This window comes from Indicator indicator, chromosome 24, assembly GCF_027791375.1.
Source record: "Indicator indicator isolate 239-I01 chromosome 24, UM_Iind_1.1, whole genome shotgun sequence".
Lineage (NCBI taxonomy): Eukaryota > Metazoa > Chordata > Aves > Piciformes > Indicatoridae > Indicator > Indicator indicator.
Genome location: NC_072033.1, coordinates 14,674,683 through 14,687,148, shown reverse-complemented (window position 1 = coordinate 14,687,148; position 12,466 = coordinate 14,674,683). Strand labels below are relative to the sequence as shown.

Below are 12,466 nucleotides of genomic sequence, written 5' to 3'. Positions count from 1 at the left end.
CATCACTTTAAAGTTCTAGGGTGGCCTTTTTTGCTAGGGGTAGGGAAAATTTCTCAGCAGCAGTGGGTTTGGCACATGAACAGGAGGAGAAATGCAGCATCCACTGGAGCATTCAGCCCTTCTCTCTCACAGTAAGGTTCAACTTCTGAACCAAGAGTGAGCATAGTGGCAGATGAGAGAGAGTTGAGTTTGTGTAAACAATCAAGAGTCAGACAGGTTTTTAAATATATCTTTAATTAAACTTAACACCTGTGCTTGCCTAAGACCAGGGCACAGATCATCATCACCACCACTCTTTAACCAGGACAGCAGGGCCTGTTCCAACCTGGGCATCAGGCAGCTGCAATGTTGATAGTTTTGTAGCTCTTCATATTCTGGAGTTGAAGGCAGGTAAGATGTGCAGTGAGTCTTCTGGGCCCTGCTTGGGTTGGAGTGAAGGGGATTTGCAGCTGTTGAGTGCTGTTAGGTTGCACAGAGCCCAGCCTGCAAGGTGAGAAGGGGTTACACTTGAGCACAGCTCCGTATTTCTAGTTCCCAGGGCCCAGGAGATGCATTTATCAGGCTGGAGTGTGGTGCCAAAAAAAATGGGGCAGGGAGATCTAGCAGGAGGGTTGCATTCCTCAAAGAGCATCTAAGGTTACTTTGCCCTAATGCTAAGATAGCTGTGGGGGTTTTTCGGGGGAAGAGCAAGCCTCTGAGGATGACTCTTGGGAAGGCAGGTTTGCTAACATTCTGCCCAGGGTCTGTCTTTGTTGCTGGCCATGGGTAATGTGTGGAAAGTTGTGTCACAAACCATAGTTTTACTGTCCTGTTGGCTGCTCAGGTGCCTAGCTAGAGAGCAGCTGATTTCTCAAGATCTCCTACATCCCATAGCTAGTTTAGGTGAGCTACAGCTCCTGTCTTCTGTCTGTTTCTGCCTCAGTCTTGTGGCACCTCTGTTGTTACCCTCTTTGCTGGCAGGGGGCTTTCCTTCTGCTTTCTAGGCCTCTGGATTTGAAGCTGTCACAAATGCCATGCTGGCCTCAACTTGTGTGTTACACATCAGTGTAAACCACTTGGCCTTTCACCTTTGCAGTGTGTAAACCTTGTGTGTTGTCTGTCAGTGCAGGACAGGGTGCCTGGGGCTTTCATGCTGTAGCAGGTCTCTTACTGCCATGTTGTGGCCCCCTTCTTTTTGAGGACAGCCTTTCCTGCTTCAAGGCTTTCTCTGGCTTCTCATGTATCTCTTTTTTTCCCCTTTTACCATTTTTGATCAATCACTTTGCACTTACCTGTACTTCCTCTGTCTGTAAATGAGCCCTCTCCCTGTAACTGCTACCACACACTTCTCCAGGGGTTCAGTGAGGGGGTTCAGCAGGCTGATCTTTGCTGTGCTTGGCTGATACTGTACCATGTCTTCTGGAAACTGTTGAAAGAAGGAAATGAGCTGAAAGGGAGAGAAGGAAAGAGATTCTTCTATGGGTAAAGAGAGATCAGTTATTTTTCAGTGCCAGAGGTCTCAGCCTGAGCTGCCAGTTGCCAGGAGAGGCAAAGTCCAGCTGTCAAGATTTCTTCTCAGCTACAGTCTTTTGCTGTGGTTTCCTTCTGCAGCTTTTGATTTCTGAGTGGTGAGTTAGGAGTCATTTGGGTTTCTTTGGACTCACACACACACAAGGCAGAAATCAGGGTACTGCAAACAAGTGTGGCACAAACCTTCAGCAAACTGCTGCCTCACTGCTTTGAAAGGCAGCCTGGGGAGAGCCACCCAGCCCAGCAGAAAGGTTTTGCTGCTTTATGACTCTGAGAGCTGTTTTGTCACTAGCGCAAAAGCAAAGGGACAGGCTGAGCTAACCTCAATAGTGAGAGGGGACTCGGAAACGCTGATCTCTTCCTGGGCAAGGTATATGGAGGAGTCCTCATCTCTCAGCATGGCAGTCAGCCTCAGCAGCTGGTTCTCCCCCAGCTCTCCTCTGTACAGTGAGTAAGGCACAAAGACCTGCAGGTTGCTGACTGGAATAGAGAGTGGTGAAACCAGGTGATGAGTGCAGTCTGCTTTTAGCCCGCATGGTTAAGAGTAGTCAGAGCCCAGCACCGTATTGAAAGCATTCAGAGCTTCTGTGATCCCAGCTGGACTTGCAGATTCAACATCTCTAAGATGCTGTTGCTGGAGTGTTTTATTTCAGTCACCCACAATCAACTATTCAGCCAGCCTGTGGGAAACTTCTGCCTGAATGCATTTTTCCTGAAGCAAGAAGACCAAGTGGACTTTTCCAGCCATGCACCCAGTGGTCTGCTTACCTTCATTGCTTTTGAGGATAAAATGGAACTCCTCCTTCCAAAGCTGGGCAATGGGCACACCACTATAATGTAGAGACTGGGCCCTCACTACCAGGTGAGTAGCCTTTTCTTCACCACTGTGGTTAGACACTTCAATGGAAAGTGGAATATCTTGTCCCAGTAGCAGGGAACTCTTTGATTGGAGTTGGATGAAAAGGTTAACTGGATCTTCAAGGGCAGTGGGAATGGAGCTGAACTCTGCTTTGCTGCTGCTGGTCTCCAGTTCCTTTATCTTTCTGTAGGCTTTGGCAAGTACCTCTTTCTCCTGAAGAGAACCTGCCACAGAGAACAGAGCACATGTTTTAGTCTTCTTTCCTGTTCACCAGTGGGAAGTAGCAAATGCAGAAGGATGGTGTTGAATTATCCTGGCAGCACTGTGGATAACTGCTTCTAAGAGCATAGGGAACATGGGATGTACCTGACAGATGCTGCTTGGGCAGATCCGCTGTGGTTTTCACAGCACCTTGGTGCTAACATCTGTCAGCAGAAGAGGCAGGCAGCTCTTTAAGGACAGCTGTAGCTAGGACACAGGTCTGTGTTCTGCTGGTGGGCTGCAGCCAGGGAGACAGCCTGCCACAGGCAGAGGTGAGGTGGTGGGGCTGGATCAGAGACACCCAGGGACAGGTTCTGAAGGGTTTTTGGGGAAGGGATTTAGGGTCTGAGAGCATAATAGACTTTGTCAGGAAGCTGGATTCTGAGGGGGGTGTTTCAAACAGCAGCTTTAGACTGCATCTTAGGAAGTTCTTCAGTACAAGGGTGGGGAGACTCTGGAACAGGCTCCCCAGGAGGCTGTGGATGCCTCCTCCCTGGGGTTATTCAAGGCCAGGCTGGATGAGGCCTTGAGTATCTGAGCCTAGTTGAGAGGTGTCCCTGCCCATGGTGGGGAGGTTGGGGTAGAAAACCTCTGAAGTCCCTTCCAATTTCAGACATCCTATGATTCTGTGAAAGTCACAGAGATTGGGTGCTGAGGGACATGGTTTAGCACCAGACTTGGTAGAGTTAGAGAACGGTTGGACTGGATGAAACACCAAAGCAATTCCATGATTCTATGGACTATATCTGTATGCATTGCAGAGGTAGTGGGAGGTGAATGTAGAGGGTGCACAGGTGTCATAAAGTGGGAAAGAAGGCTTTCAGCCAGCAAGTGGCCGGTGTAGGAAGGCTTGGCCTCCTAGAGAGCTGATCAGTGTAAGTAAGCAGGATGAGATCTGGGACAGGAGCAGTGCTCTCATTCTATAGACAGCAGGAGTAAGGTGCACTTGTGCCATTTGGGAGTGGGAAATGTTGGGAAGTGGATGATTGCAGTGCATGGATCTGCTCTCTAGTCCTTTACTCCTCCCTTGCACACTGGCAGGGGATGTGCACAGCCCCTTGCCTGCCCCATACCTTCAGGGTACTTGTAGTGGTGTGTGACATCCTCGCAGCGCTCGCTGCCCACCCCCTTGGTGCTGATGTTGTTGCCAATGTACTTTGTGCCACCGAGAGCTGGCTTGAGGGTGTCATCTGCTTTTTGTATCCAGACCTGGCACTTGGCATTGATGGCAGCAAAGAAGTTGCAGACATCATAATCCACTTCTGTGTCCCCTTCCTTGATGGCTTTAACAGGGGCTGGCCCACAGAAGGATGGACCTGAAGAGAAAATGTGATCCAGTTCAGATTCAGATGCTTTAGCAGCCAGACCCATGCCTAGCTCAGATCTAACCTGGGAGTGGGGAAGTTTCTAGTTTAGGAGAACATTGGGGAGCAGTGCTCTGATGAAGCTCTTAGAGCTACACAAGCTGCACAAACCGAACACCTGAGTGATGATTTAGTGCTTTAAAAACCAACAAGCTGAGTCTCTGGAAGCTGGGGAAAGGAGGAGCATTGAACTGCTTTATTTTTCCTCTCCACTCTGCTCTTCCACCCACTCCCAAGTCAGTCTTTGATTTCTTACCTTTGTCTTTTACCTGGCAGGTGGCATCCAGAGCCTGCCACCCACTGTACTCTGGTGACAAATCTGCTCGAGCCATCCAGCACTCGTTCCAAACGTGGAAGGTCCTGCCAGAGACAACATCACCTGCTTGTGCCACTGAGCCCTGAGGCACAGTAAGGCTCTAGCCCAGCCACAGGCAGTTAAAGCTCCTTTGAAAGAGCTTCTCAGTGTGTGTTGAGGAGAGCAGAGACCATGGGGTCTGACTCTGGTGGAGCTTCTCCAGCTGCACTGGGCTCTCTTTATGCCTTTGTGGGCACTCCTCAGTTTGGGTTGCAGCAGGGTCTCACCTGAGCTGTCTCCTATCCACTTCCTGCAGCTGTTACCTCTTCCTTCTGCCCCTCTGTCACTTCCTAGAGGTATTGTCCAAAATCCTTAGTGGGTGCTGCCAGGTTTTCTTACCAGACACGGGCACTCTCGTCTCGTGTGAGCATTGTCCCATCTTCATCATAGTACTCATCCACACTCAAGCTGCTGTTGGTGTTGTGAGCCCATGTAAAGCCTGTGACCACTCTGGTGGGAATTCCCAGGCACCTCAGAACTGTGCAGAAGAGAGAACTGTGAATCAGTTGTGCTTCCTCCCCTAAGGGTGTAGAACCTTTTTTGGTGCTAGGCCTGTTAGGAATGGTCCCTTCTGCCCAGGCTCTGCAAGAGGCACTGCCCCTCAGGAAATAAGGGCTCAAAGTGTGCCCTGATGTGCTTTCTTATCTCACCATTACTGATGCTGAATGTTGATGAGGAGGTGAGGATCTGCCTCTCACCTAAAGACTAAAGGTTGTGTTTCTGGGATCTGTGCCAATCCAGGAACGCAGGCACATGCCCAGAGGTTCTGCAGGCACATGCCCAGAGGTTCTGCAGGCACATGCCCAGAGGTTCTGCAGGCACATGCCCAGAGGTTCTGCAGGCACATGCCCGAGGTTTTGCAGGTCAGGCAGAGCTTAGCTCAGCACAGAAGCTTTGAACCAGCACTCTACCTGAGCACAGGACTGCAGCAAACACCCAGCACTGCCCGTAGCGGACAGGCTTGCACTGTGATGCAAGCCACTGCTGGAGGATGGCTCTGCTTCCCAGCCACTTGGAAGGGGGTGTCCCATTAGAGGCTGGCCCAGTCCCACGTTCTGTCAGGATTCCTCTAAACTCATCACAGTTCAGCTGCAGGGAAGGAGGAGAGAAAGGTGGGTTAAGGAATTGCCTCTTTTTGGTAGGCACACCTCACACTGTTTGATGAAGCTGCTCCTAAGGCAGATAAAACCAGAAGGAATTTTAGTGCAAAGCATGAAGGTTGTGGCTGAGCAGAAGAGGTGCCACAGCCTCCTCTGAGGTTTGTTCAATAAGTCTACTGCCACTGCTCAGAAACTGCTGCAGCACTTCGTGTCTGCTGCAGGCATATCAGGAAAGGCTGGAGATGGGCAGGAGGTGTTTGGAGCAGCCCTGGGCACGCTGCCCAGCCTTTGGTCAGTGGGTTGGCACAAAGAGGGGGTGGGAAGATGCAAGCCTTTGCTCTGCACTTGGGCCTTCTCTTGCAGGATCAGGACTGCTGCCTGCCCTCCTTACCATGGCAGCCACTGTGCGGCAGATGGCAACTGGGCTCTGGCGCTGGGCACAGCCCTGCACCCGTTGGCGACGTTCCCCCACGGCCAGCAGCGTGAAGCAGATGTCAACAACGTCCTCCTCCAGCTGAAACAAGAACACAGCCTGAAGGTTTGTCTTCTGGAGCCTCTGCAAGGGTTGGTAACTGTGCAGATTATTTCTTCCCCTCTGCTGATAAGCTGTGGAGGAGAGCTGCAGGCAGTCCTTTGGCAGGGGGGGAGCACAGAACACTACAGAGATCAGCAGCTTGGTTGAGTCAAGGTGGTAAAGTGTTAAATACATGGTGCTGCATCCCCTGCCTGAGGGAAATTCCTGCTGTTCTGGAGCACTCTCTAGACTGGCACTAAGTACTTTGGTGGCACTGAAGGGGAATGAAGTCTCATGCTGATCACTGGTTATGTCAGATGACCTTGAGCAGCTTGGAAGCTGTACCTGTCCTCACTTTACCTGTGAAATACAGACAGTATTACTAAGCTCTGTTAAATGCTTTTATATCTGCTGGTGAAAGGAAGACACACAGAGCCCCAGCACAGATCAGTGCATTTCTTCACAGAGAACAGCCTGAGCAGGTAGCTAAAGTTGCATAGACTGGGTCATGGGACAGTCCCTGTGCTCCTGCACGCTCCTGGGCAAAGACAGGGAGTGCAGAGAGCAGCAGAAAGGAAATGCATGGGAATACACACTGCTGGAGGCTGTAAGAGAGCACAGACATTGGACCTCCTGCTTACCTGACTGAAGTCCCAGGGCTGTGCCAGGACTGCATTTTCAGTCCCCCAGTAGATGACACCCTCTTGGTTTAACACATACTCCTGCCGCTGTGCTTCGTTGGCCAAGAACACCTCATCATCTAGAGCACAGGAGAAAAGCATCAAGCAGAAAGCACTCATGGGCTCAGAGGCTCTTGCATCTCTCTTACATCACTCCACTGCTCTGCAGGGACTTTGGCAGGCCCTGGCATTCTGCCCTGGAAAAATACCACAGATTCTGAATCAAACAGGAAGGAAGAATTTCATTGTCATCTCTCTTTCCTTATTCCAAAAAGTTCCTCCTCCAGAGCCAAGCTATTGCCCTGTCTGGCTCTGTTGCTCTCCTGGCTGTTGACTTCTCAATTCCTAAGAAAGATGCAGTGGCCTTCATCAGACCAGTTGTAATCTTGACTTGTTATTAAATCTTTACCAAACATGTTCTCCCTTAGCAGGAGGACAGGGCTCTGGCAGTTGAGTACCCCAGGAGTGCTGAGGCAGGCAGCTTTGTGCTTTTATCAGCCCTAAGTGCTAAGGTACAGAGCAGGAGTGGTGGGGAGCACGGCTCAGCCCCAGCCCCCATGGATGCAGAGTGGCAGAGCTCCAGAGCTGGCCTTGTGAAGGGACTGATCCCAGCCTGCCCTTCTGTTTCTGACCACTTACCTTGGCACCAGGGGTTAAAGAGAAGGGTGAAGCTGCCCAGGTGACAGTCAGTCTTGGAGGCATGCAGAGTCAGGGTGTAGTGGCCAATGGGAGCACTGGCAGGTGTGTTCACAGAGATGGTCCAGAACCATGGGTCCTGTTCCTCCAGTGCTGCACTCCACTGCTTTGGGTCTCCCAGGCTGGAGATGGGAAATTCAGCCTGGGTTCCATCTGCTTTGGAAGGATGTGATCCTGCAGCCAAAGAGATCTGGTTGTGTGTGATACAGCCTTGCATGTTCACCTCATGCAGACTGCAGAGACCTTGTCTGCACCTGGAGCCAGAGCTCTGCTTTCTTGAGAGAGGCTTAACCTTTGAGCAGCTGAAAGCCTGGGCAACCTCCAACCACTGCTCTCAAGGCTCTGTGTTTGAAACTGGGTTGTGTATTTCATGGATTTGTAGAACCCAGGAGCAGGCAGAGTGGTGCTGACCTGCTGGGATTGTGGTTGTGGTAAAACAGGAGCTGAATGCTGCTGCCCTTCTCAGGGGTCTCACCAGAAAACACTGTAACAGGAAACATCTCTGTGACAGGCTGGCTGAGTCTGAACATTCCTAACCCCAAAGCCAGGAGAGAGATGGGATCTTGGGAGCACTTTCAAATCATAGAGTAGTGACCCTGCCCTGGTTATTGTGCTGCAGTGTCTCTTCTGGAAGGAGAGCTGGTTTTGACCCTGGGTCCCACCAGCAGGAGACTCTGCCTCAGATAAACAATTCACTGGCCTCACTAAGCATGGGCACCTCTGTTCTTCAGGTGTGTGGAGGACCAGAACTCTGATAGGTGCAGTAATGATGTTACCTGTCTGTACTATGAGGGAAGTCTTCTTCAGCTGCTGCAGGTAGCTGTGTGTGGGAGATGAGAAGTGCAGAGTGATGGTGAATGGCTGCCCCCGTCTCAGCATGAGGCTTTCAGTGCTGATTTCTTCTGTGTGGTGGTTACTGTTGTTCATTGTGATCTTCAAATCACATTTTTTGATGCTTAGACCTGTAGTGTGAGAAGATACAGAATGAGTTTGGGGCTGTGAGCTGCCTGCAGTCTGGCCTTGGGTCACATCCAGGACAGCTGATTATGTGTTTCTCCACTTAGACAGTGACCCCCCACCCCCACCTTTGAGACTTTCTGGCCTTCACTGAGCTTGGTTGTTCTTCTTGTGTCAAGTGGATACTGAGCTGCCTTTGCTTACACCATAGCATCATTAAGTGAACCAAATGGTTATGCAAAAGCTCCTTCCTGCCCAGCAAAGGACACAGAACAGGACGCAGTGTTCAGATGATCCAAGGGGGTGGTGGCCAGTACAGAGCATGCACTGGGACTACAGCTGGAGTCTTGCTCTGTGTGCTCAGTGACACCAGTGACACTCAAAGCAGCATCTCTCCCTGTGGCTGAAATTATGCCCAGGGAAAAAGCTATTGCACCTCACTTGCAATGTGGTGCAAGCTCTTCCAGCAGTTACTGCCCCACGTGGGTCTGATGACAGGCTCACAGGATGTTAGGGGTTGGAAGGGACCTCCAGAGATCGAGTCCAACCCCCCTGCCAGAGCAGGACCATAGAATCCAGCACAGGTCACACAGGAACATTCCCAGATGGGTCTTGAAAGTCTCCAGAGAAGGAGACTCCACAACCCCTCTGGGCAGCCTGTTCCAGTGCTCTGGGACCCTCACAGTGAAGAAGTTCCTCCTCATGTTGAGGTGGAACCTCCTGTGCTGGAGTTTCTATCCACTGCCCCTTGGCCTATCCCAGAGTGCAGCTGAGCAGAGCCTGGCCCCTCCCTCTTGACACTCAGCAATGATCTGCAGCAGTGACCAGCTCCTGGTGCAGACTTCACTGCTGGATCAAATGCACAGTGGCTGTATAGTCCAGGAACTGTCGGATCACAGCAAGTCAGACACCAGTTCTTTCTCCTTTACACCATACTGGTGTAAAGGTTGGCAACTTCACCCCCAGAGCTGCAGGAGACAGAAATGCTCCTGCTCCTCCCAGCTGCTATGCATGCATCATGCCCACCATGCACATCATCCACACCATAAATGCTTCTGTCTAGCACCAGAAGAGGAAAAAAAAAAACAACTGTCAAACATTGAACCCCCAGTTTGATGCTCAGTGGCTGTAATGTGGTCATGTACTTGCACTTTTCTTCTGCTTTTTGAGGTGTTCTTAATCTTCCCAGACCTACTGAGAAGCAGGTAACACTCTGGTTTCTCCTCAGCCTTGGCATCATCCTGACCTCACTTACCTCTTCAGCTCCCAATTCATCCTTGAAACCATGCGTTGTAACTGCTGCTGCTTATGTGACACATCCTGTCACCTACCTCCCCTTGTGGACCCAGACTCCTCCCTTTGTTCCAGCTAAAACCAAACTAAAATCAATGCACAGAGCATTCCCCTGCCACCCAGAGCCACTGCTCCCATGGGAGAGCCACAGCTCCTGCTCTTTGCAGTTGCCATTGCTCTGCTCTCTTCTTATCTCTGGCTTGTCTTCTCCTCTGCCTGGCTGCCATTTCCCACTGCTGCTTCCTGGGGTTGTCGTGGCAGTCCCTCTGCATCTGGTGCTTTGTTTATTTCTTTCCCATATGAATTGTGTCATGCACTGTTGGCAGTGAACGTTTCTGGCCTGGCTTTCAAATCCCTTAGCAGCTGTCCCTGTTCATAGCCCTGTGCCAGTTGAAGCTTTCCAGAGCCAGCTCTGACCTCCTGTGTTTTCTCCTCTGTGATGAAGACATCTCTTCTGGCTGTCTTGTGCCCTGGTGAGTCATGTGCAGCCTGGCCCCCTCTTCTCCATGGGACTCTTATTGTCACTTTCTCCAGTGCTGCTTGGAACGTGGACCCTGCCCTTGCTCAGTCATTGCTCTGCCTCAGTTTGCAGCCTGGCTTGCCTCCTGCCACCCCCAGTCCCTATGTTGAGGATAACTCTGTTGTCTTTTGCATCCAGACTCTCACACCCCTGCCTTAGATGCCTCTTACTGCACCCAGACTCCTCTTACTCATCGCCACCAGGTTTTGTTTGCTGTCCCTTTTCATGCAGTCCTCTCTTAGCCTTCAGAGCTCCTTTTGGCTCCTGCCCTGTAAGAAGGTCACCTCTTCTGCAAGCTCCACGGAGCAGAGGGAGCTCTTTCCCTGACAGACAGCTGCAAACCCACTTAGCATTAACCAAAGTGGTTGTTGCTTACCTTGGCCCATGTCTAGTTCCCTGTACCGAGAAAGTCTTCAGCTCCTGCTTGCTCTGTTGGGCAGCGACTCCTTCCTTCAGCTCTCTTTAGAAGTTCCCCACTCACCAAGTTGTTTGCTCAGTTTCTTTATGCAGGGTGGGACGTGAGGTTGGCACTTTTCCTTCAGCTTATCTTGCTGGCCTGCTGGGCAGAAGCTGAGGACTTTTTTTTATCTCTCAGGCCACAGTAAAGACACCCTCTGAAAGGGCTGACTTTTCCTCCCTACAGGTGAGGTTCAGTTCCACAGCAGGATGTGAAGCCTTTCAGACAGTTGGGCTCTTCTTCAAAGAGATGTGCACTGGGGACTCCCTCCAGTATGGCCCTGTCTGTCTTGTCCTCAAGAGCCCAGAGCTCCAGCTATGGCCTCACCAGTGCTGAAGGAGGAGAGTGATCAGCTCCCTCCAGCTGCTGGCAATACTTTACCTGATGCACCCCAGGGTGTTGGTACCCTTCTCTGTGGCAAGGGCACCTTGCTGCCTTACACAAGCTTTGATTGCTTTGACTGTTACTGTGTAGCATGGAGGTCACTGCATCTGCAGAAATGGGGAAATAGTGAAATACAAACACACTGTGGGGGGGAGTTTCTTTCAGACAATGATCTCTGTGTGTTCTGTGTCAGTGAGGTGTGGGTTTAGTGTGTGGTTTGAACTTGTTCTTAGATGCAAAGAACCAAACACAACACAGAATGTCTGATCTATGCTCCTTGAGTACATAGAAAGCAGCCCTGTGGAAAAGGATTTGGGGTGGTGATGGAGGAGAAACTGGACAGGAGCAGGCAGTGTGAGCTTGCAGCACAGAAGGCAAATCACCTCCTGGGCTGCATCCAAAGCAGCATTGCCAGCAGAGCCAGAGAGGTGATTCTGCCACTTTGCTCTGCTCTGGTGAGACCTCACCTGCAGTACTGTGTGCAGGTCTGGAGCCCTCAATAGAGGAAGGACATAGACCTGATGGAGAGGGTCCAGAGGAGGGCCATGAAAATGCTCAGGGGCTTGGAGCAGCTCTGCTATGAGGCCAGGCTGAGGGAGCTGGGGGTGTTCAGCCTGGAGAAGAGGAAGCTCTGAGGAGACCTAATAGCAGCCTGCCAGGACCTGAAGGGAGCTACAGGAAGGATGGAGAGAGACTGTTTGCAAAGGCCTGCAGGGACAGGACCAGGGGCAATGGCTTCAAACTAGAGAGGAGCAGATTGAGATTGGATGTTAGGAGCAAGTTCTTTACTGTGAGGATGGTGGAACACTGGCACAGATTGCCCAGGGGTGGTGGTTGGAACCCCATCCCTGGAAATATTCAAGGTGAGGCTCAGTGAGGCTCTGGGCAACCTGATCTAGTTGGGGATGTCCCTGCTGACTGCAGGCAGGTCAGACTGGATGACCTTTGGAGGTCCCTTCTGGCCCAGACCATTCTATGATTCTCTGCAGATTGTAAGCCAAGTGATTGTTGCGCTCAGAGTTCTGACTTTCTTTGCACCAGCACTGGTTTTAAATGCACCTTTGCCATCTGCACCTGTATGAAGGTCTAAGTCAACAGAGTGGTTTAGATTCCAGCAGGTATTTATCCCATCAGCACTGCCCTGCAGGGACTGTGTAAGCATGCAGTACCATCTCTTGGTCGAATTGGCAACTGCAGTGTAGATGCACCTGAGCAGGGAGCTGCTGACTGTCCCCTTGTATCTTTAAGCACACTGGAGGGGGCTAGGATTCCTATTGAAAAAGGTTTACCACATAAAAGAAACTGCTGCAGGCAGAGCTCAAGTGGCATTTCACCTGGGGAGAATTTGTGATCCTAAATTAGGTCACAGAATCAGGTGTAACCTCAGGTGCATAAGATCCATGAGAGCAACAGAGTGAATTCTCTTCACAGAATCACAGAATGCCAGGAGCTGGAAGGGACCTTGAAAGATCATCCAGCCAACCCCCCTGCCAGAGCAGGATCACCTATACCAGGTC

The 12,466-nt window shown here is 51.0% G+C and overlaps 1 protein-coding gene across 4 annotated transcripts; it reads right to left on the bottom strand.

Annotated features, from left to right (window-relative positions):
- Window positions 1-236: 236 nt before the first annotated feature.
- On the bottom strand, window positions 237-10,594 carry LOC128975280 (protein 4.2-like). Of its 4 annotated transcripts, none has more exons than XM_054392091.1 (13): window positions 10,485-10,594; window positions 8,115-8,300; window positions 7,282-7,512; window positions 6,604-6,722; window positions 5,840-5,962; window positions 5,260-5,437; window positions 4,688-4,826; window positions 4,250-4,353; window positions 3,703-3,945; window positions 2,278-2,592; window positions 1,832-1,989; window positions 1,272-1,426; window positions 237-483 (listed from the first exon to the last, which is right to left on the bottom strand). In XM_054392091.1, exons 1-13 carry the CDS (start codon window positions 10,492-10,494, stop codon window positions 333-335), a joined length of 2,112 nt encoding a protein of 703 aa, XP_054248066.1. In that variant the 5' UTR covers window positions 10,495-10,594; the 3' UTR covers window positions 237-332. The 4 variants fall into 4 exon arrangements, with proteins under 4 accessions (XP_054248066.1, XP_054248067.1, XP_054248068.1 ...); XM_054392092.1 differs by having other exon boundaries at window positions 1,272-1,405; XM_054392093.1 differs by lacking the exon at window positions 7,282-7,512.
- Window positions 10,595-12,466: the final 1,872 nt, after the last annotated feature.